Source organism: Salmo salar, chromosome ssa16, assembly GCF_905237065.1.
Source record: "Salmo salar chromosome ssa16, Ssal_v3.1, whole genome shotgun sequence".
NCBI classification, from domain to species: Eukaryota; Metazoa; Chordata; class Actinopteri; order Salmoniformes; family Salmonidae; genus Salmo; species Salmo salar.
The window spans coordinates 39838504-39866364 of record NC_059457.1 but is presented as its reverse complement, the minus strand read 5'-3'; the positions used below and the strand labels follow the sequence as shown (position 1 = coordinate 39866364).

The window sequence follows — 27861 nt, the reverse complement described above, 5'->3', positions numbered from 1 at the left end:
CTCCCCTGACCTCCCCCTGCTTTCGCCACTGGTCTCCCCCTGATCTCTCCCTTGGCCTCCCCCTGCTCTCGCCCTGGCCTCCCCCTGCTCTCCCCTGGCCTCCCCCTGCTCTCCCCTGACCTCCCCTGCTTTCGCCACTGCTCTCCCCCCTGATCTCTCCCCTGGCCTCCCCCTGCTCTCCCCTGGCCTCCCCCTGCTTTCGCCACTGCTCTCCCCCCTGCTCTCTCCCCCTGCTCTCCCCCTGCTCTCCCCCATTCCCCCTGCTCTCTCCCCCCTGCTCTCCCCCTGCTCTCCCCCATTCCCCCTGCTCTCTCCCCCCTGCTCTCCCCCTGTTCTCCCCCATTCCCCCTGCTCTCTCCCCTCTGCTCTCCTCCATCCCCCTAAGCAACTTGGGTCTTGTTTTCTTGGAAAACACAACACTGGGGAGAGGGAGCCTCGCAGACATCTGGTAATAAATAAAGTGCCCTTGGAATGACAGAAAAACCTTTCTTTGTGGAGTGCTGTGGACATTTCCTGACAAGGAGTGGAGCGAGGGATGGAGGGAGAGAGGGAAGGAGGGAGGGGCAGGAGGTAAAAGTCAAAATGGACTCCCCAGCTGTATACACAGAGGCAGGCACAAACAGTCTCGTCTCTGTGCTAAGAGAAAAGGGAGACTACCGGACCCCAGCAGCCCTACTGTAAACCCCACCCACCCACCGTGTGTGTGTGTGTGTGTGTGTGTGTGTGTGTGTGTGTGTGTGTGTGTGTGTGTGTGTGTGTGTGTGTGTGTGTGTGTGTGTGTGTGTGTGTGTGTCTGGTGCCAACCTGTCAGATCCCCTGCTGGCTCCTCACTGTGTCCTGTAAAAATATTAGCCCTGCCTGTCTCTCTCTCCGTCTTCGCTTGCCGTAGTCTGGAGGATGCTGTAAAACTGTTGCTCTATCTCCTCCTCAATCATCCACAGAGCATCTAGCCAAAGAAAGAAGATATGCTCTAATTCTCACATAAATACAGGACTTCCTTAAGACAACAGCCATCATCTCAGTGAGAATGTACATGTCATTATTAGTACTATCCTGTCCTGTGATGGCTGTAAAGACGTCCACCTCGATAAAGCTTTGACTCACACTGCCTCAGGGTTTCACTTAGTGGTACTGTGGTATTACAATAAACCAAGCCCAGAGGTGCTTTGACAGCACAGTATGGTTACAGTAGGTGTGCTGTTTTTCCCTGTTGACTTAACGTCTGTGAATCACAGAGAAATCTGCAGATATAATGGGTTTCTCTGGCGGGGTGTGGAGCCCAGGAGCAATATTGGTGAAAGGTGTGTGTGTGTGTGTGTGTGTGTGTGTGTGTGTGTGTGTGTGTGTGTGTGTGTGTGTGTGTGTGTGTGTGTGTGTGTGTGTGTGTGTGTGTGTGTGTGTGTGTGTGTGTGTGTGTGTGTGTGTGTGTTGCAGACAGTCTGGTTAAGCTTGAGTTACAGCGCAGACTGACAGCCACTCTGGCCCCTCTCTAATCAGCTGAGTTTCCCTCCATCCCCAGCCTAACACTAACCCTCCAGCCTGCATCCTAACCCCAGCCTCCTCCATCCCCAGACTAACACTAACCCTCCAGCCTGCATCCTAACCCCAGCCTCCTCCATCCCCAGACTAACACTAACCCTCCAGCCTGCATCCTAACCCCAGCCTCCTCCATCCCCAGCCTAACACTAACCCTCCAGCCTGCATCCTAACCCCAGCCTCCTCCATCCCCAGCCTAACACTAACCCTCCAGCCTGCATCCTAACCCCAGCCTCCTCCATCCCCAGACTAACACTAACCCTCCAGCCTGCATCCTAACCCCAGCCTCCTCCATCCCCAGCCTAACCCTCCAGCTTACAGAATAACCCTAACTCTAGCCTCCTCCATCTCCAGCCTCCTCCTTCACCAGCCTCCTCAAGCCCCAGCCTTCTCCATCCCCAGCCTCCTCCAGCCTAACCCCTGCATCCTATCTAACCCCAGCCTCCTCCATCCCCAGCCTAACCCTCCAGCCTAACCCTAACCCCAGCCTCTTCCATCCCTAGTTCTCCTCCACCCCAGCCTAACCCTGCAGCCTAACCCTAACCCCAGCCTCCTCCATCCACAGTTCTCCTTCATCCCCAGCCTAACCCTGCAGCCTACAGCCTAACCCCAGCCTCCTCCATCCACAGTTCTCCTTTATCCCCAGCCTAACCCTGCAGCCTACAGCTAACCCCAGCCTCTTCCATCCACAGTTCTCCTTTATCCCCAGCCTAACCCTGCAGCCTTGCTAACCCCAGCCTCTTCCATCCCCAGCCTAACCCTGCAGCCTTGCTAACCCCAGCCTCTTCCATCCCCAGCCTAACCCTGCAGCCTTGCTAACCCCAGCCTCTTCCATCCCCAGTTCTCCTCCATCCCCAGCCTAACCCTCCAGCCTGCAGCCTAACCCTAACCCCAGCCTCCCTCAACCTGCAGCCTAACCCTAACCCCAGCCTCCTCCATCCCCCGCCTACAGCCTAACCCTAACCCTAGCCTCCTATATCCCCAGTTCTCCTCCATCCCCAGCCTAACCCTAACCCTAGCCTCCTATATCCCCAGTTCTCCTCCATCGCCAGCCTAAGCCTGCAGCCTAACCCTAACCCCAGCCTGCAGCCGTCCATTCTGCAGCCTGGAGTTCCTAACCCTTTCATTACAAAGCAGCTGTGTAAACGCTGCCATGGGGAGTTGTTTTGCTCATGTGTTCAGTGATTCTCGTCCATTAACCAGGCTCAGATCCAATAGTGAACATTACTACTCTTATGAGCCCACACAGTCAGCACAGCCCAGCTAAGGCCAGCCCAGCCCAAACAAACCAAGCGAAAAAAAACACGGGAGAGCTGGTCCCATGATGACATCAGGCCGATGGTGACAGGATGGAAAGGAGGGAAGGAGTGGAAAGGGGGAAGTGTTGCTATTTCTGTCCTCCTCCTGTAGTCTGTCAACGGCTCCCCCAGTGGAAGGGAAGGATGGTTTCAAGTGAGAAAAGTGTGACATTTTTCGCTCCATAGAGACCGCATAGAGTGGGACGTGCTGCCAGAAAGAGAGATCCGTGACTCTGTAATGAGTAGAGTACAGTAACTACCTCATCGTCATGTTATGCCTTTTATGTCGTTTTAATGACATCGCCAAATTATGTTTTATGTGTCATTGGAAATGTTAAAAACACACGCTGGCTTTTGAGTCCACTTTTCATAGTAGCACTAAATTTTGATATTTCTCCCATAAAAATGTTTTGAAATAATTTGCCCTCAAAAAATGACCTCGTAAATGAATTTGTGAATGGTCCTAAGAGGCACAGTGAAGGACAGCCTTTGATCTTGCGTGATGGAAAATCAGTTGACGTCCTAGAAGTGAGAGTCCCCTCAATGTACCAATGATGGGGAGTCCAGAGACTTTTAGCCTGGGTGCCTGACTGTTTCTCCAATCAGTAATGCCACATGGTTGACTTGCCAAAAAACACTGTGACAAGATGACTGAAGCAGAATCAGACTTGAACCCAGGATAAGTCCATTTTGTTCTGAATTAGAGTATAAATTGTTTTTAGAATGAACTTGAGAGGATAACTAATTGTATCTGTGGAAGGAAAATGATTGCCAGACAGACATTGAAAGAGTGATAACAGACCGTAAAGCACACTTTTAATGGGTTAGCAAGAATTGGGTTGTGTCGGTACTGAGCCCTCTGTGTTCACTTAAGTTTCCACAGTCGTGTGTGTTCTGCATATTTACCCACAGTGGTGGTTTCTGCTTTAAAGAATGCTATCCATTAACTTAGCAGTCAGGCAACACAGCTTTCTGGTGCCAAAAGCACATTTTATATCACTGGAGAGAGATTGTTATCCTGCGTTTAAGCTTATCTCTCTCACTTTCCCCAAACCTCCCACAGTCTCAAAGCAGGGGTTACACAGGGAAGCATTCTAGCGTATCATCACGTTTGGGTGAGTGTCGTAAGGAAGGGTTCAGCCTCTTAGAGCCATTAAGCTGAAGGGGAAGTAGATTTAAGGGCTGTTGATAATGCTGTTCATAACAGTAACAGAAACACCACAGTGTATGTGGACACCTGCTCGTCAAACATCTCATTCCACAATCATGGGCATTAATATGGAGTTGGTCCCCTCTTTGTTGCTATAACAGCCTCACTCTTCTGGGAATGTTTTCCACTAGATGTTGGAACATTGCTGCAGGGACTTGCTTCCATTCAGCCACAAGAGCTTTTCGATGGGGTTGAGGTCAGGACTCTGTGCAGGCCAGTCAAGTTCTTCCACACCGATCTCGACAAACCATTTCTGTATGGACCTTGCTTTGTGCACGGGGCATTGTCATGCTGAAACAGGAAAGAGCCTTCCCCAAACTGTTGCTACGAAGTTGGAAGCACAGAATCATCTAGAATGTCATTGTATGCTGTAGCGTTAAGATTTCCCTTCACTGGAACTAAGGAGCCTGAACCATGAAAAACGGCTCCAAACCATTATTCCTCCTCCGCCAAACTTTACAGTTGGCACTATGCATTTGGGCAGGTGGCGTTTTCCTGGAAACCGCCAAACTCAGATTCGTAAAGTGTGATGGTGAAGCGTGACTAATCATTCCAGAGAATGTGTTTCCATTGCTCCAGAGACAAATGGCGGTGAGCTTTACACCACTCCAGCTGACCCTTGGCATTGCGCATGGTGATCTTAGGCTTGTGTGCGGCTGCTCGGCTATGGAAACCCATTTCATGAAGCTCCCGATGAACAGTTCTTGTGCTGATGTTGCTTCCAGAGGCAGTTTGTAACTCAGTAGTGAGTGTTGCAACCGAGGACAGACGATTTTTACGCACAATGCGCTTAAGCACTCGGCCGTCCCGTTCTGTGAGCTTGTGTGGCCTACCACTTTGCAGCTGAGCCGTTGTTTCTCCTAGACGTTTCTACTTCACAATAACAGCACTTACAGTTGACTGGAGCAGCTCTAGCAGGTCCGAAATTTGACGAAGTGACTTGTTGGAAAGGTGGCATCCTATGACGGTGCCACGCTGAAAGTCACTGAGCTCCTCAGTAAGGCCATTCTACTGCCAATGTTTGTCTATGGAGATTGCATGGCTGTGTGCTCGATTTTTTTTCAGCAACGGGTGTGGCTGAAATAGCCAAATCCACTCATTTGAAGGGGTGTCCACATACTTTTGTATATATAGTGTAGCTACTATACACACATTTGAGGAGTTTAGATGCGTGCACACATACAAAAGTAGCCACAAACACATTCATGAACACACACACACACACACACACACACACACACACACACACACACACACACACACACACACACACACACACACACACACACACACACACACACACACACACACACACACATATAGTTCAGAATGCTCATATCATTGGGAGAATGTGTAGGAAACTGCAGATACCTGGAAAGGATACAGATGTGACTAAATATGGAGGCGTGTTGGTGAAAAGCAGGATACAGACGACGAGGTTCCGGTGAATGGTTTTGATCTATCGAGCAATTTGAACTGTAATCAGACCAAATTGCTGAATGTTGTGGACTTCTGCCAGTACCTCCTATACCCCATTCCCTTTCCTAACTCTTCTGGCCCTGGAATGTTCATGTTCCTTGATCGTAGTCCACACACACACACACACACACACTCTTGCATGGCCTCTTGCATGGCCTGCCTGTCTGGTTCTGAGTCAGTCGGATCTTGTGGCGTTGAGACATAGAGACCTTGGCGTGGCAATTGTTATTCAGTCCATTAAAAGAGCGAACTCTCTGATCGCTCCAGTCTTTTGTTTGGCCTGGCTTGGTGGGCGTTTGCACACAGACAGACAGGGCTCTGCTGAACTTGGCTGCAGCCTCCAGCAGTCGACTAAAGCTCTTCTGAAAGGTTTGGCCATGGGAAAGCCCAGGCGCCTCCTCACTTTCAGGGCCTCACTGCTGATCAAAGGAATGGCAGCCGGACAGGGATAAATCCCCAGCTTTCACTTTCTTTCTCTCTTTCTTTCTTTCTTTCTCTTTCTTTCTTTCTTTCTTTCTTTCTTTCTTTCTTTCTTTCTTTCTTTCTTTCTTTCTTTCTTTAAATTTAAATGTCTCCCTTCCAAGTCATCTCATACCTTTTGCATGAACAGCTTCCCTATACTGTAGCTCTCAATAAAGGTCATTGGTCCTCGCTCATTTCCACCACTAAGTTCTACACTCTTAGAAAAAAAGGTGCTATCTAGAACCAAAAAGGGTTCTTCGGCTGTCCCCAAGAGATCTCTTTGAAGAACCCTTTTGGTTCCAGGTAGAACCCTGTTAGGTTCCATGAAGAACCCTTTCCACAAAGGGTACTACATGGAACCCCAAAAAGTTTTACCTGGAACCAAAAAAGCTTATCCTATGGGGACAGCCGCAGAACCCTTTTGGAACCCTTTTTTCTAAGAGTGTACTGAAATCGTTGATTAGATCAAAACCAGATTAGCTCAAAACCAGATCAAAGCATGACGAACATAAAGGATTGGACCATATGAGTCCAGCATTAGTGTGAGTATTCTGATTTACATTCGTTTTTAATGTGGTGTTGACTGGGAGAAGAGGAGAGGCAGTGTTTGTTAGTTAGTGGGGGGTTGTGGATGTAGTCCAGAGTTATTCAGAGTTCCCAATGGACACATCTGGACCAGGCCCGACCAGGCCAGATTAATCAAGCCCAGATGGCGGTGATCACCGCAGTGGGTCTCTGCCACTGGGAGGGGGACAATCTTGTCCAGGCCAGATTGTCAGGTCATGGGTGTGAGCAGGAGAGGAGAGGGGACAGTTGGAAGTTGCTGGGAGCTCTGTCCTCTCTCTTTCTCTCACTCTTTCTGCTGGCTTTGATCTATTTTCTCTCTGTCTCTCTCATTTTCAGTCTGGGCTGGCTGTGATTGACCTTTATTTTAGTTGCACCAGGAAGTTATAAGATCAGCGCTACCACAATAAGCTGCCCTATCTCTCTGTACATCTCCTTTAGAACTCAAGAGAATCAACTTAAACCACTTCTCCAGGGTTTATGTTAGTTACATTCCTCCTGACAGCCCCTCTCAGACACTGTATTCTATTTCATTCTCCATCTACAGTACCTCTAATGAATGCTGCATTAGCTTTGGCGCCACTACTGGAGTTAATAAGGCCTTTCCACCACACCAGAAGCCATCATTAGGCCCGTTTGAGTTTTATTACGTGCGATTGAATGGAAATCATATTGCTCAAATGGTTTCAGCATGAGTTCATTGTGTTTGATTCGTGAAGTGCGGTTAACAAGATTATGTCGCTGCGGTCGTTGCCTGGAGAGCAGCGCAGCAAGGTGGCCATTGAAGTCTGAGGACATTGTGTTCTTGTAATTACTTTGTTTCCACACAGTGACACACTGTATCTGTGTTAGTACAGTACAGTCCGAGAGGTTTCAAATGTTGTTGGTACGGTCGTGATAGCTTCACCACGGTCCACCAGACCTTTAGACCAGCTTCAGACCTGAGGCTGGACCGAGAATGTTTGTCATGGGAAGGTTGTTGTTGATGGGAACCAGCACTAAATGGGTCTCCCATTATATAGTTATCTCATTAGACAAATGAATAGGAGAATCCACTTTTCAATGCATTTCCAGACCAAAGTCTCTAACCAGGAATGAGCAGCAGCGTTCATTTAGTCCAATAGGTTAAAGACGAGGGAGGTAAATGAATTCACCCAGACAGTGCCTGCTCTCTCTTAGGCCCCAATATCTCCTACTGCAACATTTAAAGTCTGCTAAAGGGTGTTCTTATATATTTAGTGTATATTTATATTTTTCAATAACACTTCAAATTCAATGAAACGGAGCTAGCAGAAGTGTGAAATAGACTTGGCTTTCAGTTATACAGAACATTCAGAAGGCCATTTTGAAGAAGTAAAACAAGAAAATAGCTGACTCTCTCTCTTAAGGCAGCCCTCCGCACCTCTCTGATTCAGAGGGGTTGGGGTAAATACGGAAGACACATTTCAGTTGAATGCATTCAGTTGTACAACTGACTAGGTATCCCCCTTTCCCCTTCTCCTTCTCTCCCTCCAGACTACCGGACCGGGCCCTGCTTTACGCAGGTAAACAATCAGATGTGCCAGGGCCAGCTGAGTGGCATTGTGTGCACCAAGACCCTGTGCTGTGCCACCATCGGACGGGCATGGGGACACCCCTGTGAGATGTGCCCTGCCCAGCCTCACCCCTGTCGCCGAGGCTTCATCCCCAACATCCGCAGTGGAGCGTGCCAGGGTAAGACGCACAGACACACACACATTGCATTTTTACACTTGCATATAAACACACCTGGATGATTTTCAGTCTAATAAACTCAACAAGTGAGTCACGCACAAACACACTCACCCTCCTCATCACGAGCACTGTAACCATTACTTAATCTGTCACCATCAGCAACCAAACTCCTGCAGCCTGCAACCACCACCCATACAGAGAGACCAACACACACACACACACACACACACACACACACACACACACAGAGAGATAGGGAGAGAAAGCGAGAGCTGAGATACACATCAAAGCCAGAGAAAGAGAGAAGGAGTTCTCATTTCATCGCCACATGAACTGAAGTTCACCTTCCTTCATCAACATTCCAGCAGCAGATCCAGGCCAGTGTCTGTGTAAATACAGGCTGTCCTCTCTCTCTTCATTGTCTGGCCCCTCCCTGCCTCCACACTACCCACTGGGTTTCAACATTATTTGTCAGCGTATTGTGACGTGTAATCTACGTGGAAAAAACATTGGATTTGAAAAACGGTTGTTTTGAGGGTGAAATTTCAACCACATGATTGTCATCACCTTGTATAAAAGTTGTTGAGTTTGTACATTTGAAACAACATCAGACCTTCAGTGTTATATCACACTCCAATCAGTGTTATATCCGCTATAAAAAAAAAAACAATCTCCTACTGGAGAGTTGATCTACAGCTATTCATTTGGTCTCTCATCCAGGGTTTTTACCAAGCCCTGCCTTACTTAGCTTTTCTATTTGTCCCTGACTACTACCAATGTGCTATCGTGAGAATGATTATTGAAGACTTCTTAGTAACTAAATATATTCACTGTTGCTATCGAAGTCATTACAAAGGGTAGGTTTAACAGAGAAAATAAAAGTGACCATACTTTATAAATCATAAATCATCAATGATACTATTTAGGCCTATATAGCATTTGCAAAGTCATCAACAGCTATTGTTTCAGTTCAACCCAGGGTTCAACTAAAAATAGACAATACATATAGGCCTAGGGGTTCATCAAGTTAATCATTAATATGATGGATTCACGTCTCCATCTCAACCAAAAATCTCAACCAAAAAGTAAATTCTTTAACTTTGATTCTTGGTTGAGATGGAGACGTGAATCCAACATATAAATGATTAATTTCCAGACAAACTGGAATTTGTTGACAACCAAACACAATTCATTATCACTTTTTGCAATACAGTACATAGCATATTAACAAATGATATGTTGGATTCACGTCTCCAACTAAAACAACATTAAAAGTGCAAGAATAAGACTAAACTTTATTTAAAGTTTGATTGGATTAGGTCCTATTATTTCAATTAGATTTTTGGTTTAAATGGAAGCGTAAATCCAGCATATCAATCAATCAAATGTATTTTTATATAGCCCTTCGTACATCAGCTGATATCTCAAAGTGCTGTACAGAAACCCAGCCTAAAACCCCAAACAGCAAGCAAAGCATGTGAAAGAAGAACGGTGGCTAGGAAAAACTCCCTAGGAAAAACTCCCTAGAAAGGCCAAAAACCTAGGAAGAAACCTAGAGAGGAACCAGGCTATGAGGGGTGGCCAGTCCTCTTCTGGCTGTGCAGGGTGGATATTATAACAGAACATGGTCAAGATGTTAAAATGTTAAAATGTTCATAAATGACCAGCATGGTCAAATAATAATAATCATAGTAGTTGTCGAGGGTGCAACAAGCACGTCCGGTGAACAGGTCAGGGTTCCATAGCCGCAGGCAGAACAGTTGAAACTGGAGCAGCAGCACGGCCAGGTGGACTGGGGACAGCAAGGAGTCATCATACCAGGTAGTCCTGAGGCATGGTCCTAGGGCTCAGGTCCTCCGAGAGAAAGACAGAAAGAGAGAAAGAGAGAATTAGAGAGAGCATATTTAAATTCACACAGGACACCGGATAAGACAAGAGAAATACTCCAGATGTAACAGACTGACCCTAGCCCCCGACACATAAACTACTGCAGCATAAATACTGGAGGCTGAGACAGGAGGGATCAGAAGACACTGTGGCCCCATCCGATGATACCCCGGACAGGGCCAAACAGGCAGGATATAACCCCACCCACTTTGCCAAAGCACAGCCCCCACACCACTAGAGGGATGTCTCCAACCACCAACTTACCGTCCTAAGACAAGGCCGAGTATAGCCCACAACGATCTCCGCCATGGCACAACCCAAGGGGGGGCACCAACCCAGACAGGAAGACCACGTCAGTGACTCAACCCACTCAAGTGACGCACCCCTCCCATGGACGGCATGGAAGAACACCAGTAAGCCAGTGACTCAGCCCCTGTAAAAGGGTTAGAGGCAGAGAATCCCAGTGGAAAGAGGGGAACCGGCAAGGCAGAGACAGCAAGGGCGGTTCGTTGCTCCAGCCTTTCCGTTCACCTTCACACTCCTGGGCCAGACTATACTTAATCATAGGACCTACTGAAGAGATAAGTCTTCAGTAAAGACTTAAAGGTTGAGACTGAGTCTGCGTCTCTCACATTGGTAGGCAGACCATTCCATAAAAATGGAGCTCTATAGGAGAAAGCCCTACCTCCAGCCGTTTGCTTAGAAATTCTAGGGACAATTAGGAGGCCTGCGTCTTGTGACCGTAGCGTACGTGTAGGTATGTACGGCAGGACCAAATCGGAAAGATAGGTAGGAGCAAGCCCATGTAATGCTTTGTAGGTTAGCAGTAAAACCTTGAAATCAGCCCTTGCCTTAACAGGAAGCCAGTGTAGGGAGGCTAGCACTGGAGTAATATGATCAAATGTTTTGGTTTTTTAATTTTTAATTTTTTTTAGTCAGGATTCTAGCAGCCGTATTTAGCACTAACTGAAGTTTATTTAGTGCTTTATCCGGGTAGCCGGAAAGTAGAGCATTGCAGTAGTCCAGCCTAGAAGTAACAAAAGCATGGATTAATTTTTCTGCGTCATTTTTGGACAGAAAGTTTCTGATTTTTGCAATGTTACGTAGATGGAAAAAAGCTGTCCTTGAAACAGTCTTGATATGTTCTTCAAAAGAGAGATCAGGGTCCAGAGTAACGCCGAGGTCCTTCACAGTTTTATTTGAGACGACTGTACAACCATCCAGATTAATTGTCAGATTCAACAGAAGATCTCTTTGTTTCTTGGGACCTAGAACAAGCATCTCTGTTTTGTCCGAGTTTAAAAGTAGAAAGTTTGCAGCCATCCACTTCTTTATGTCCGAAACACAGGCTTCTAGCGAGGGCAATTTTGGGGCTTCACCATGTTTCATTGAAATGTACAGCTGTGTGTCGTCCGCATAGCAGTGAAATTTAACATTATGTTTTCGAATGACATCCCCAAGAGGTAAAATATATAGTGAAAACAATAGTGGTCCTAAAACGGAACCTTGAGGAACACCGAAATTTACAATTGATTTGTCAGAGGACAAACCATTCACAGAGACAAACTGATATCTTTCCGACAGATAAGATCTAAACCAGGCCAGAACTTGTCCATGTAGACCAATTTGGGTTTCCAATCTCTCCAAAAGAATGTGGTGATCGATGGTATCAAAAGCGGCACTAAGATCTAGGAGCACGAGGACAGATGCAGAGCCTCGGTCTGACGTCATTAAAAGGTCATTTACCACCTTCACAAGTGCAGTCTCAGTGCTATGATGGGGTCTAAAACCAGACTGAAGCGTTTCGTATACATTGTTTGTCTTCAGGAAGGCAGTGAGTTGCTGTGCAACAGCTTTTTCAAAAAATTTTGAGAGGAATGGAAGATTCGATATAGGCCGATAGTTTTTTATAATTTCTGGATCAAGATTCGGCTTTTTCAAGAGAGGCTTTATTACTGCCACTTTTAGTGAGCTTGGTACACATCCGGTGGATAGAGAGCCGTTTATTATGTTCAACATAGGAGGGCCAAGCACAGGAAGCAGCTCTTTCAGTAGTTTAGTTGGAATAGGGTCCAGTATGCAGCTTGAGGGTTTGGAGGCCATGATTATTTTCATCATTGTGTCAAGAGATATAGTACTAAAACACTTTACTATCTCCCTTGATCCTAGGTCCTGGCAGAGTTGTGTAGACTCAGGACAATGGAGCTTTGGAGGAATACCCAGATTTAAAGAGGAGTCTGTAATTTGCTTTCTAATGATCATGATCTTTTCCTCAAAGAAGTTCATAAATGTATTACTGCTGAAGTGAAAGCCATCCTCCATTTGCGAAGGCTGCTTTTTAGTTAGCTTTGCGACAGTATCAAAAAGAAATTTCGGATTGTTCTTATTTTCCTCAATTAAGTTGGAAAAATAGGATGATCGAGCAGCAGTGAGGGCTCTTCGATACTGCACGGTACTGTCTTTCCAAGCTAGTCGGAAGACTTCCAGTTTGGTGTGGCGCCATTTCCGTTCCAATTTTCTGGAAGCTTGCTTCAGAGCTCGTGTATTTTCTGTATACCAGGGAGCTAGTTTCTTATGACAGATGTTTTTAGTTTTTAGGGGTGCAACTGCATCTAGGGTATTGCGCAAGGTTAAATTGAGTTCCTCGGTTAGGTGGTTAACTGATTTTTGTCCTCTGACGTCCTTGGGTAGGCAGAGGCAGTCTGGAAGGGCATCAAGGAATCTTTGGGTTGTCTGAGAATTTATAGCACGACTTTTAATGCTCCTTGGTTGGGGTCTGAGCAGATTATTTGTTGCAATTGCAAACGCAATAAAATGGTGGTCTGATAATCCAGGATTATGAGGGAAAACATTAAGATCCACAACATTTATTCCATGGGACAAAACTAGGTCCAGAGTATGACTGTGGCAGTGAGTAGGTCCAGAGACATGTTGGACAAAACCCACTGAGTCGATGATGGCTCCGAAAGCCTTTTGTAGTGGGTCTGTGGACTTTTCCATGTGAATGTTAAAGTCACCAAAAATTTGAATATTATCTGCTATGACTACAAGATCCGATAGGAATTCAGGGAACTCAGTGAGGAACACTGCATATTGAAATTGAAATTTGCTATCGTAAATGTTAGCAACACCTCCGCCTTTGCCGGATGCACGGGGGGTATGGTCACTAGTGTAACCAGGGGGTGAGGCCTCATTTAACACAGTAAATTCATCAGGCTTAAGCCATGTTTCAGTCAGGCCAATCACATCAAGATTATTATCAGTGATTAGTTCATTGACTATAACTGCCTTGGAAGTGAGGGATCTAACATTAAGTAACCCAATTTTGAGATGTGAGGTATCACAATCTCTTTCAATAATGGCAGGAATGGAGGAGGTCTTTATACTAGTGAGATTGCTAAAGCGAACACCGCCATTTTTAATTTTGCCCAACCTAGATCGAGGCACAGACACGGTCTCAATGGGGAAAGCTGAGCTGACTACGCTGACTGTGCTAGTGGCAGACTCCACTAAGCTGGCAGGCTGGCTAACAGCCTGCTGCCTGGCCTGCACCCTATTTCATTGTGGAGCTAGAGGAGTTAGAGCCCTGTCTATGTTCGTAGATAAGATGAGAGCACCCCTCCAGCTAGGATGGAGTCCGTCACTCCTCAACAGGCCAGGCTTGGTCCTGTTTGTGGGTGAGTCCCAGAAAGAGGGCCAATTATCTACAAATTCTATCTTTTGGGAGGGGCAGAAAACAGTTTTCAACCAGCGATTGAGTTGTGAGACTCTGCTGTAGAGCTCATCACTCCCCCTAACATATCAATTATTAATTTGTAGACAAACTGGAATTGTGTATCCACAAATCATTTATATGTTGGATTCACATATCCATCTCAACCAGAAAAAGTTTAAGAATAAGACTAAAGCTAATCAAACTTTCAGTGGCTCAGATAAATATATATTTGGTTGCGTTGTCAACCAAACACAATTCAATAATCTTTTTGTAATACGGTAAATAAAAATAAAAAAATAAAATGAAGGCTTACAAATTAATGTAACAGTAGTTATTCAACCTTAAATTGGTCATTTGGCCTCATTTTGAGGTTTGCCTAATGTAACTGTAAATGTCTTCTTATGTTCAAGTGTCACGTCCTGACCAGCAGAGGGAGGTATTGTATCAGTTTTGGTCAGGATGTGGCAGGTTTTTTGTATGTTAAGGGTTTGTGTTGGGGATTGGACTCCCAATTGAAGGCAGGTGTGTTGAGTTGCCTTTGATTGGGAGACCTATATAGAAGGGCGTGTTTTTCTTTGGGATTGTGGGTAGTTGTCCTTGCACTGCGTTGTATGTGCCTGCAAGACTGCTGCTGTCGTCTTTATTGTTTTTGTCCAGTGGATACTTTACTCCTTTTTTTGAAATTAAAAAACATGAGTATCCACATACCTGCTGCGCCTTGGTCCATTCTTGACGACGGTTGTTACATCAAGATGCAAAGGTTTCAGGTCTGAGGAGAGCTTCACAGTCTGCGCACAATATTGAACAACATTGATCACTTGCACTATGTACGTTTAATGTAATCTCAACGGCAATCCAAGTCATTTGGTTGTGCTATTAGATAAAACAGTGATAACATGTAGAAATACAACATATCTGACATTGTATTCCCATTTGAACTTTGTGTTTTGTTGTGGTTGAAAGCATAGTGATAACACATTGGTAATTCAACAAACTTCTGGCTGTCTTTTTGAGCGTGTGAATAAAGGTTGGAATCTCATTGATCAACATGTCAACCAAATATTACCCACATTTCCATGTTAAAATGACGTGGTGTGCCCAGTGGGTAGGCTCCATAATGGCCAACCAGATGAAGCAGTGAGGCTGTATCAGTAGATGACATGTACACTCTTAACAAAAACAGTTCCAAAAGGGTTCTTTGGCTGTCCCTATAGGAGAACCATGTTTAGCTCCAGGTAGAACCCTTTTGTGTTCCAGGTAGAATTAACCCTTCTGTAGAAGGGGTTCTACCTGTAACTAAAAAGGGTTCTACTATGGGGACAGCCCAAAAAAACGTTAAGGTTCTAGATAGCACCTTTTTTCTAAGAGTGTAGAGGTCGCGTGCCCTCTTATGAAACACAGCGTCTCACCCCCCAGCAATGTTCAAACGACCCTCCATGGACTGGAGCCTCTTCCTCTTTGTGGAGATTTTAATATGATATGTCTAGCCAACACCTTCATCTCATGATAATGGATTGCCTTTATGTAATGTTTTACAAAGGGGGACACTTACCAGCTAGCACATTTGGTTCCTTGGGAGTTGTGGGAACATGTTTTTGGTTTCACGTTGGTTGTAGGAACGAAGCCATACGTTTCCTGACTGGTAAAACTGTATGTTTTTTAAACGTTCTAAGAACAGAAGTGAAAATGTTCCTGTTCTTGGAACGTTTGTTTTTAGGTTGCAGGGAGGTTCTGAGAATGTTTTACTCTCGTTCTTTTGGGAGGTTTTATTAACACTCTGAGGTTATTTGGAAGTTTTTAAATAACATCCTTCAAACTTTCAATAAGACTGCTATCTTATTTGGGGTTAACTTTTTTAAATAGGAAACTTGGACAATTATTTTCTTAGGCAATAACCATGCAAACACATTTCTTTTTTCGTGACCAGTAAGATTCAAACCTATAATCTTCTGTTTTATATCCATGGAATTAGTCAACTGCGCCACCAGGATGTAGCTACTATGCCATGTTTTTTACGCATACAAAACTGTTTATTTCAGTCTATTCAAACAGACCCCATTTCAAAGGAAACAGACACTCATTAACCTGGTGGCCAATTAGTGGGTGTGGCCAACACACCTGAACACACTTAACAAGATAGAGTGTAGAGAGAGTTTTATTGATGCTGAGAACGGGATGTATATGTTTCTAAATAGGAAGTGGCTCCTAATCCATGACCGGATCTTTTATTTCTGAGGCTTCGTATCCATTAGTGGGAAGTCTTGTGGGAATTTGGGACCAGTCATCATACCGAAACCGGATTAGATAAAGCTAGATAAATCAGAGTTAAATATCAAAAAGATGATATTCACAATGTCACTAAGCGAAATAACAAACAATCACAACAGCAATAGCTATTACAATGTCAAAACATTATTTTATCATGAGTTCAGTACCATTTGCTTGATTTTGCAGACCCACGACTAGGGTGTATCGTCATTAGCTAGCTAGCTAACGTTCATATGATAGCCAGCGTTAGCTATCTAGCTAGCAAGCTCTAGTCTAGTCCAATGGAAATGGATGCATCTCTGCTGGCTACATGGCTAGCTAGATGACCAGTGGTGACAGTGAGGTCCGTATATGAGATTCAAGGCCCTAATAAGTACTATTGTGCAGAAATAGCAAAGAAAATACAGTTTGATGATCTAGCTATACATCTTGCTGTCACGCAAAAAATGCATACAACAAAATATCTCTCAATACATTGCATATTGGTCCACAATTCCTCTGACATTTGGCTCGTAGTTCTGGCACAGGAAAGAAGTGAAGACAGTTTTCAGGGACCTACCAAATCACAAAAACAGTGAACAGCGAGGGGGAGATAAAAAGAATGGTTAGGGAGAAATCAACCATAAGACCACTAGGTGTCATCGTGTCATCGTATACAGACAGATCAAATTGATTTCAACAGTACTTGATAGAGTCCACTCGTTTGCTGCACTGGTGTAAAATCTCACTATTGCATAAGATTTGTATATTAACATATCTGGGACATTTGGAGAACACTTCTTATTTCATATAAAAAAAAATATATATATATATTTTTCGTGGTATCCAATTGGTAGTTACAGTCTTGTTTCATTGCTGCAACTCCCATACGGACTCGGGAAGGTAGAGAGCCATGCATCCTCTGAAACACAAGGCAACTGCACTGCTTCTTGAGACAGTGCTGCAGTGGTCTAAGGCACTGCATCTCAGCTAGAGGTGTCACTACAGACAACCTGGTTTGAATCCAGACTATATCACAACCGGCCGTGATTGGGAGTCCCATAGGGCGGCGCACAATTGGCCCAGCGTCATCAGAGTTTGGCCGGTGTAGACCGTCATTGTAAATAAGAATTTGTTCTTAACTGACTTGCCTAGTTAAAATATAATAAAAAATGCCCCATTTAAAAAAATTTTAACTAGGCAAGTCAGTTAAGAACAAATTCTTATTTACTACAATGACGGTCTACACCGGCCAAACTCAGACGACACTGGGCCAACACCATGCAACCATGTCAGCATACATTCACCCAGCCCACCACAGGAGTCGCTAGAGCACAATGGGAGAAGGACATCCCTGCCAGCCAAACCCTCCCCTGACCCAGATGACACTGGGCCTATTGTGCATGGGTGTCCCGGTCACGGCCGGCTGCAAAAGAGCCTGGACTTGAACCAGGATCTCTAGTGGCAGTAGCACTGTGATGCAGTGCCTTAGACCACTGCACCACTCGGGAGACCTCAGAGAACACTTCTGTTAGACACATACATACCACAGGAGGATGGTAGCACCTTAAATGGTATCAAATACATCAAACATGTGGTTTCCATGTGTTTGATGCCATTCCATTCGCTACATTCCAGACAGATATTTAATTTCAGAATTATTTATAATTAAGTTAGGGTTTGTTTAAGGTAAGGGTTAAGGTAAGGTCAGTTTTAGATGTGGTTAGTCGTTTTACAAGTCAGCAGTGTCCTCTAAAGTGCCTGTTGAGTGTTGACACGTTCTCAGTAAGGTGTGGTTAGAGACACATTTTATACAAAAGCTTTTGCACACAGGCTAATGAAAAATAGCTGTAAAAACTGAACAACTGAAAAAGAAATACGATCCTGAAACAGCAGTTAGGCTTTCAAGCTTCACTCTGCACACCTTTGAATTACCAATGTGACCGAGCGCCTTGGGGTTTAGTCAATGTTGTTTCCACGTCATTACTATGAATAGACGTTGAATTGACGTATGTGCCCGGTGGATAATTTGTCCGCTTTGGCCACAGGACAAAAAGCAAGAAAACAATTGATGCTCAAACTAAATCATACCTCAGATGTGTCCTTAAGACACTTCAAAAACCAAAGTATTCCTAAAATATCCAAAGCTGATTCAAGTTAAAACAGCACACATTGTACATTCAGCACACATTGTACATTCAACTCTGAGTCAACCCATTCATTACACACAATTATTGCCAAATTAATAGACCTGGCCACAGACGTGACTGTATGACAGTTATAGCTTAATAAAATCCTTCCTTCCTGATAGCTTTTCTGTTAAAGTATTTTTTATCTGAAAAGTCACGTTCTCTCACTGAGCCTCTATCAGTCTGCCTTTATATACAGTATACACACCAAGGAAGTCACCTAATCTCAAGAAAGGCCCAGAGAAAAGTCCTGTTGGAACCAGTTCAAAGCACACATGCACATGAATCCCAATGTAAGGATAGCATTCCAGACATCATGGGTTTGGATGCTCTTGCCGCCGCTGGCAGTCGGCACTCCTCAACATGAGAGCACATTTTCAGGCTTTGTTAAAAAGGAATAGAGGTCGAAGGTATTCACATGATTAGAAACAGACTGAGTTGTGTGTGTGTGTGTGTGGTGAGAGAGAGAGGGGGGGTATAAATCTTGGTTGCTTGGTTGGATACTGGCAAGGCGTGCCAACTTCCCTCTCTGAGACTGGTGCAGAGTTAGATGACCAGGTGTGTGTGTGCACGTCTCTGCCCACACATAGTGTTTCTATGTCCATGTCTTCATACCATCCAGACACATACCAGTCTCAGCACATATTCACATACCCAGACAAACCCCTCTAGACACACTAACCATCTGAGGGGTCTGTCAATGTGTTTCCACTGAAGATGATGAGATACCAACACCTCTTCCTGGCTATCATGGCCAGACTGTGAGCTAACGAAGTGTAAATGTGTGAAGAGGGGAGGAAGATGAGGTGATAAATGACTTTTCCCTCTCATTAAGCCAGTTTAAAGAAGACACTGTTTTGTGTTTCCTGGTTACGGTGTCCACTGTCCAATCAGAAACCTACGCATACAGTTCTGTCATCTTTACTTACAGCATGATAGAAAATATGCGTGTACATGAACCCACGCCCTGCTCAAACAAGGGCTACAGTCTGGAGTGGTCTTGGTTCCTAGGTGGCGGTGCCAAAATATATCCCCTGTTCTGTCCTGCTGTGCCCCTCTAAACTGTTTTTAATGCTGCAACAAAAACTCCTGAAAAACGTATTTTAGCCATATGACCGATCATGATTGGTTGTGGTACTGTAATGTAATGTTTACACCTACTTCCCTTTCAAATCTAAGACGCTGTATATCACAGAGCTTAAAATCCACATTTTTTCAACCACATTTATAGACTCCATCTGATTCAAGGTTAGTGGGTGGGCAGTAAATCTTTTGGAGATTCTTCACTCATTAAGAGTAGATTCTGAGTACTTAAACCGCATCTCTAAAAGCAACTCATGTTAAGTGCTGCTTATTTGTGCTAATGGTCTCCATTCTCCTTCCCTCCCTCTATCCCTATCTCCCTTCTCTTTCTTTTCCTCTCTTTCTCTCCCTCAATTTCCCACCCTCTCCCCCTCTCCCTTCTCTAGACGTGGATGAGTGCCAGGCCATCCCCGGGCTGTGTGCAGGAGGTAACTGTATCAACACAGTGGGCTCCTATGAGTGTAAATGTCCCGCGGGCCATCGCCAGAGTGACACCAGCCACAAGTGCGACGGTAAGTCACACACAGCTCTCTCACTTAACCCCTGTGGTAATACCATATTATTATACACATTATATAACAAACTGGAATGTATTACTTACAGTGAATTCATGTAATGGAAAACTTATTGGTCGTAATTTAAGTAGGCTTAGCTAACTGAACTCAGTGCCTCAGTTAAGAATTAGAGGAAGGATTTTGAATTGTGAGCATAGATCCATTGTTGTGCTTTTTTGGCGGGGTTTTGTTATGCACTACTATCAGTGTTTTGAATACTTTTGCCAGACAGTCAGTGGCGATTAGCTTCTGTGGTTATCTGGTCACTGATATGGAAACACACACACACACACACACACACACACTCCGGTTAGGGGTCGCATTGTTATGTGTTGTTGGGTGGAATTTAAACAATGCATAATGAAGACAGGCAGGCTGAGGCACTTTGCAAGGTGGGGGCTGTAGGCCTTGGATGGGTTCCTAGTCTTTGGGGAGGTTGGAAAGAGCTCTGGGACTGTTTCAGCCAGAGGTATTTTACCCACTTAACTACACTGTCTGATGTGCTGTCTAGGAGTATAGTTGTGTACACTTCGTTTTCCCCTCTACCTGCCAATCACTAGCCTCAGTCCAGTTAGTGGCTCATAGTAACTTGTACTCTAACATCATACTGTACCATACAAGTACATACCAAAGTAGTATACTATACCTTAAAACCTCACAACAGTTTAGCTTCAGTCTGGAGATTGCGTGCCTAACTCACTGTCCCACGCATACCTCTCATTGACATCAATGTAATGTATCCCTTATATTACCCAAAGTCTGAATTACACTACGCACACACATCTCATGTTAGGATTGAGTCCTTATTAAACCAGCACAGCAGGAGAGAAGGAGTGACTCAGCAGGGTTATGGTGTACAAACCATCCCCTGGCTCCTATCAGGCAGAGAGAGGCGTTGTAATAATCACTCACCTTAGGGACTCATTAAGTCTGGGGTTTTGTGATAGCAAATTCATCAGGGACCCCCTCATAATCAGAACACAACTTGAGTGCGATAAAAATAGTCTACAAGGAATTTTTACTATGACGTCTGCAGTGCATGACTGAACGAACCAAGTCTCTGACCCGGGGAAAGAACATTTAAAAGTCCCGCCTCTTGGCATCAGATACATTTTAATGCGGTTTTCAAGCTAATTTCCTAGAATTCTACACATTTTGGCAGAGAGAACTTTTCCGTTTTAAAGCTTAAAATGCAGTGAGTGCATTTATGTACAAAAATAACATTTGAGGGAAATAGTTTTGAGTTGAAAAATATATAATTGTACTGTGGATACCAATATCCCTGTGAGTCTCCCAGGCCCATGATGCCCAGGGTTAAGAACATAAATTGCAGACTAATAATATTACTTTGTATTGTTTTCACAATTTAAACTTATTCCATGGATCCCTTGGCCAAAAGTTGTTTTATCTTTTGTTAGTAATATTTATTAAAAAGTTTGTAATGTATTAATGCCTTCGGAAAGTATTCAGACCCCTTAACTCTTTCCACATTTTGTTACGTTACAGTCTTATTCTAAAATGGATTAAATATAATGTTTTTCTCAGCAATCTACACACAATACCCCATAATGACAAAGCGAAAACTGTTTTTATAATTTTTTGCAAAGGTATAAAAAATAAAAATAGAAATAGCTTATTTACATAAGTATTCAGACCGTTTGCTATGAGACTCGAAATTGAGTTCAGGTGCATCCTGTTTCCATTGATCATCCTTGAGATGTTTCTACAACTTGATTGGAGTTCACCTGTGGTAAATTAAATTGATTGGACATGTTTTGGAAAGGCACACACCTGTCTATATAAGGTCCCACAGTTGACAGTGCAAAAAACAAGCCATGACGTTGAAGGAATTGTCCATAGAGCTCCGAGACAGGATTGTGTCAAGGCACAGACCTAGGGAAGGGTACCAAATTATTTCTGCAGCATTGAAGGTCCCAAAGAACACATTGGCCTACATCATTCTTAAATGGAAGATGTTTGGAACCATCAAGACTCTTCCTAGAGCTGGCCGCCCGGCCAAACTGAGCAATCAGGGTAGAAGGGCCTTGGTCAGGGAGGTGACCAAGAACCTGATGGTCACTCTGAGTACCTATGTGGAGATGGGAGAACCTTCCAGAAAGACAATCATCTCTGCAGCACTCCACCAATCAGGCCTTTCTGGTAGAGTGGACAGACGGAAGCCACTCCTCAGTGAAAGGCACATAACAGCCCGCTTGGAGTTGTCAAAAGGCACCTAAAGACTCTCAGACCATGAGAAACAAGATTCTCTGGTCTGATGAAACCAAGATTGAACTCTTTGACCTGAATGTCAACGTCTAGAGGAAATCTGGCACCATTCCTACGCTGAGGCATGGTGGTGGCAGCATCATACTGTGGGGATGTTTTTCAGCGGCAGGGACTGTGAGACTAGTCAGGATCGAGGCAAAGCTGAATGGAGAAGAGTACAGAGAGATCCTTGATGAAAACCTGCTCCAGAGCGCTCAGAGCGTCAGACTGAGGCAAACATTCACCTTCCAACAGGACAACGACCCTGAGCACACAGCCAAGACAACGCAGGAATGGCTTTGGGACAAGTCTCTGAATGTCCTTGAGTGGCCCAGCCAGAGCCTGGACTTGGACCCGGTCAAACATCTCTGGAGAGACCTGAAAATAGCTGTGCAGCAACGCTCCCCATCCAACCTGATAGAGCTTGAGAGGATCTGCCGAGAAGAATAGGAGAAACTCCCCAAATACATGTGTGCCAAGCTTGTAGAGTCATACCCAAGAAGACTCCACGCTGCCGAAGGTGCTTCAACAAAGTACTGAGTAAAGAGTCTGAATACTTATGTAAATGTGATTTTTTTTAAATATATTTTTTTTAATGAATTAGCAAAAATGTCTAAACTTCTTTTGCTTTGTCATTATGGGGTATTGTGTGTAGATTGATGAGGGGAAAAAACGATTTCCTAAATATTACAATAAGGCTGTAACGTAGCAAAATGTGGAAAAAGTCAAGGGGTCTGAATACTTTCCGAAATAATAATATACACTTGATATATATTCTGGCCACGGACCTCCGCGGACCCCACTTTGAGAACCCCTGCATTAAGTGATAGGGCAGAGCATGACCAATATTCGGTCCTTTACCCACCTCACTCCTCACCCAGTCAGTTCCAGAAGAGGATGGTGGGAGGAGCTAAAGGAGGACGGGCTCATTGTAATGGCTGGAAGGGAATAAATGGTAGGGTAGCAAACAAATCAAAGATATGGCAACCACATGTTTGACTTCGTTCCATTTATTCCATTCTAGGCAATAAAATGTGCCCATCCTTCTATAGCTCATCCCACCAGCTTCTTCTGGTCAATTCCCAGGGCTCCACTCCCTAATATCATTAACTACCATAGAACCAATGCTAGATCACTGATGATTCCCTATTGAGTGATGGAGAGAAACTCAGGCTCTGCTCAAATACTTTGGAAATTCTTCCTTCCTTCCTTCCTTCCTTCCTTCCTTCCTTCCTTCCTTCCTTCCTTCCTTCCTTCCTTCCTTCCTTCCTTCCTTCCTTAAAGAAGGAGAGAGTTGGTCTAAGAGTTATGTTAGGGAGAACAATAGGGTGGTACTTTTTTTTGCTTTTACTTATCCAATCACTTTCCAATCTATGATTAGTAAGGGAAAGAAGGAAGAGTGCATTTTAAGAGTATTTGAACAGGCCCTGGGTGTCCAGTAACAGATATAGAGAGAGAGAGATCAGCTGGGGGAGATCGGTAGGCCCTGAGGGTCAATGAAGGGTTAGAAACAGTCATATACCTGGAGGAAACTCAAAATAAAATCAAATAAAAATGTATTGGTCGCATACTCAGTTTAGCAGATGTTAATAGCAGTTGCCGCTAAATGCTTATGTTACTAGCTCCTAACAATGGAGTAAATGTCAAACAAGTGCACAAATCATTTAAAAAAGATGTATTTAAAGATTCACTATGCAGAAATCGCTCCACCATTTCCGGGTTGCTAAAATTAGAATAATTTTCCTAATTTCAGTTTATGTGACAAAACGAGCAAGTATAATCTAGCGAATCATTGTACCATCTAAATCTCTGTTAAAAATATTTTCAATAACCAAAAATATTGTATTTTCAGGTGTTTGAAGCTGGTGTACAAACCGAAAGTAAAAGACTAAACTTAAAACGGGAAGCATAGAAATAGCGTACATAGAACATAACGCTTCTTAAAATTGCTTTCAATGAGAATGACGGATCTATAACTCACATTTCTATGTGAATTTTGTCAGGTCGCCCAAAAAGTTACATATTGCATCTTTAAAAAAACAAAACCAATTATGTAACCCAAATAGCACTGTAACAGTAATCCAAATGCAATCTATACTTATATACACCGGATGAATTTACACAAGATATACTAAGAATAATATGTACAGCAGTAGATATATTACCGTGAGCTATATCAAGAATCTAGTATATACATACATATGCTGTGTGTATAAACAGTGTAACTAAAATACAATGTACATTAGCAGAAATATTAGAATGAGCTATGTCAAGAATACAGTATTTAAATACACAGTACAAAACCCCATAGCAAAATAGATAGAATTGCAGGACATTAGCTTCCGGACCAGATTCCGGAATATAAATATATACACTACCGTTCAAAAGTTTGGGGTCACTTAGAAATGTCCTTGTTTTTGAAAGAAAGTCAAATTTTTTGTCCATTTAAAATAACATCAAATTGATCAGAAATACAGTGTAGACATTGTTATTGTTGTAAATGACTATTGTAGCTGGAAACGGCTGATTTTTCATGGAATATCTACATTATCAGCAACCATCAATCCTGTGTTCCAATGGCATGGTGTGTTAGCTAATCCAAGTTTATCATTTTAAAAGGCTAATTGATCATTAGAAAACCCTTTTGCAATTATGTTAGCACAGCAGAAAACTGTTGTTCTGATTAAAGAAGCAACAGAACTGGCCTTCTTTAGACTAGTTGAGTATCTGGAGCATCAGCATTTGTGGATTTGATTACAGGCTCAAAATGTCCAGAAACAAAGAACTTTCTCCTGAAACTTGTCAGTCTATTCTTGTTCTGAGAAATGAAGGCTATTCCATGCGAGAAATTGCCAAGAAACTGAAGATCTCATACAACGCTGTGTACTACTCCCTTCACAGAACAGCGCAAACTGGCTCTAACCAGAATAGAAAGAGGAGTGGGAGGCCCCGGCCTCTGTACGCCTATGTAGGTATTCCATTAAAAAAAATCTGCCTTTTCCAGCTACAATAGTCATTTACAACATAAATAATGTCTACACTGTATTTCTGATCAATGTTATATTATTTTAATGGACAAAAAATGTGCTTTTCTTTCAAAAACAAGGACATTTCTAAGTGACCCCAAACTTTTGAACGGTAGTGTATATATGTATGTGAATGGTGTGTATAGACATTATGGACAATATGTGAATGTCAAATTAGTTGATCATGTGATGGCGGCTGTCCTATCACAGTCCCACTGAAATGCTGGATTGTGCTATGGTCTTATGATGACTGGAGGCCTGTTGGCTGGACAAGCAGGAGAGGTGACCTATGCCCTGTAGTCTTTGAAGCCTGGTGGAGTGAGAGGCAGCGTATGGGGGTGGAGGTCCTTGAAGGTTAAGTAATTACAGCCCCAAGTCTGAGGCTCCGTACGTGGGCTTCGCTTGGGCCAAGGTGGGGGTTGGATGGTGGATGGGGCTGCTTTTAGGGAACATTGTGTTTGAACTTAAGTGGGGCAGTCAGTTTTAGTTTCAAAACATCAAGCATTCCATAGCCCATTTAAGGGTAGGGAATACTGAGTTGAACCATCCATAACTATAAATGCCCAGATACCTCAAATAGCACAGCTCTGAGATTGACCGATTCAAACCCCATTTTGTTCGGTTAAGACATCACAGACCACCATCTGTTTTCCAAAGGGAAAATGGGTTTCAAAATGCCCTCCAAGTTTATGCACCAACATGGTCTCATGTTCCTGTGGAGCCAGCCTTGGAGCAGTTAACATGTCAGGGAGGTAGTTCTTCTAGGCCAAAGCAACCTACCTGATTTCATAGTTGTTGTTTTTTTCCTCCCTCATTTTCCTTCGATAAATACAGACTACTGGCCCAGGACCAGCTGTTAGGGCTAGAACAAAGAAACACTTACAGAGCAGAGATGATTTTAGTGTTATATATAAGGACCTCCCCATAGCGTCGGACACTTATAGATACACACACACACACATACTGTACAGACAAACACAGTTACACACACACACACACACATACACATTAGGGTTGCAAAGGGTCGGAAACTTTCCTGTAAATTTCCGGAATTCTTCTGGAAATTTTCCATGGGAAGTTAAGCCGTGGAATTTGGGGAATTTTGGTTAAATTCATCAAAAAAGTTAGCTTATAACAGTGAACCTTTTTTGTGGGATACACATAAGGCAATTCTAGGTCTTGTGGCATATTTTGGTTAAACTATCCCCAATTCAATGGAATCACATGTGTGCAGTGCACTCTTCAATCACATGTACAGCTGATTCTCAAGATCTTGCACACTAATGAGATGCTATTGAGCCCACACTACTACACTGTCTGAGCCAAGGACTACATGCTTTCTGGTAAGTTTTGATTACAATACTGGGTGTGGTGAATATATTTTATATGAAATACATCATTTTTTGTTAACTAGTAATTAGTAGCCTACAGCAAAGTGTTTAAATCATTTCTAACTTGTTAACAATTTCTGCTAATTAGTTTTTGCTACCATGTGGGTTTTAGCTTGCTTGAGCCTGCTACCTGAGGAGTGTTAATTCACCTGTTTCCATACATATTTCATTTTAAAACATGTATCTTACAAAGGAGTCGTTTAATCTAACTGCTTAACTATTTATATGTACATGGAATTGTATTTGGGGTTTTTTTTACTCATTTTTTTCTAGTCTTTACAGGAAAATGCCACAGGCACTATCAGATGTGTGGAGATATTTCACTGCAGCTAATGTAGAAGGAAAAGTTGTGTACATTTGCAAATAATGTGCCAAATTATATGTGAAGAATGCAACAAAGATGCAGAATCATCTGGCCATGTGCATAAAGTTCCCTCAGCACTCACAACAAGCAAACTCTGACCAAAGTCCCTCTACTTCTATTCGAGGTGAAAATGATGAATCAGACACCTTATCGATAGCAACAGCTCACGGTCCTCCTGGAATCAGAAGTTTTTTGACTCAATGGAGGAACGTAGTCAGAGAAATGCTGATGAATGTCTTGCTCGAGCTGTGTATGCAACTGGTTCACCTCTGATGCTCACAGGCAATGTGTATTGGAAGAGATTTCTGAATGTTCTTCGCACAGCATACACCCCTCCAACCGGACATGCTTTATCTACTCATTTGCTGGATGCAGAGTTCAACAGAGTTCAAATGAAGGTCAAGCAAATCATAGAGAAAGCAGACTGTATTGCGATCATCTCTGATGGGTGCTCGAATGTTTGTGGGCAAGGAATAATTAATTACATCATCTCCACCCCTCAACCAGTATTCTACAAGAGCACAGACTCAAGGGACAACAGACACACCGGTCTCTACATTGCAGATGAGCTGAAGGCAGTCATTAATGACCTTGGACCACAGAAGGTATTTGCACTGGTGACAGACAATGCTGTGAACATGAAGGCTGCTTGGTCTAAAGTGGAGGAGTCCTACCCTCACATCACACCCATTGGCTGTGCTGCTCATGCATTGAATCTGCTCCTCAAGGACATCATGGCACTAAAAACAATGGATACACTCTACAAGAGAGCCAAGGAAATGATTAGGTATGTGAAGGGTCATCAAGTTATAGCAGCAATCTACCTCACCAATCAAAGTGAGAAGAATAAGAGCACCACATTGAAGCTGCCCAGCAAC

The 27861-nt window shown here is 43.7% G+C and overlaps 1 protein-coding gene across 1 annotated transcript in view; it reads left to right on the top strand.

The window, feature by feature from the left end:
* LOC106573567 (fibrillin-2) overlaps positions 1 to 27861 on the top strand; it is a 113049-nt gene that overhangs the window by 28446 nt on the left and 56742 nt on the right. The window contains exons 7-8 of the mRNA XM_014148716.2: positions 8065 to 8262; positions 19770 to 19895. Coding sequence (XP_014004191.2) covers positions 8065 to 8262; positions 19770 to 19895 — 324 coding nt within the window. The remainder of the gene's footprint in view (positions 1 to 8064; positions 8263 to 19769; positions 19896 to 27861) is intronic.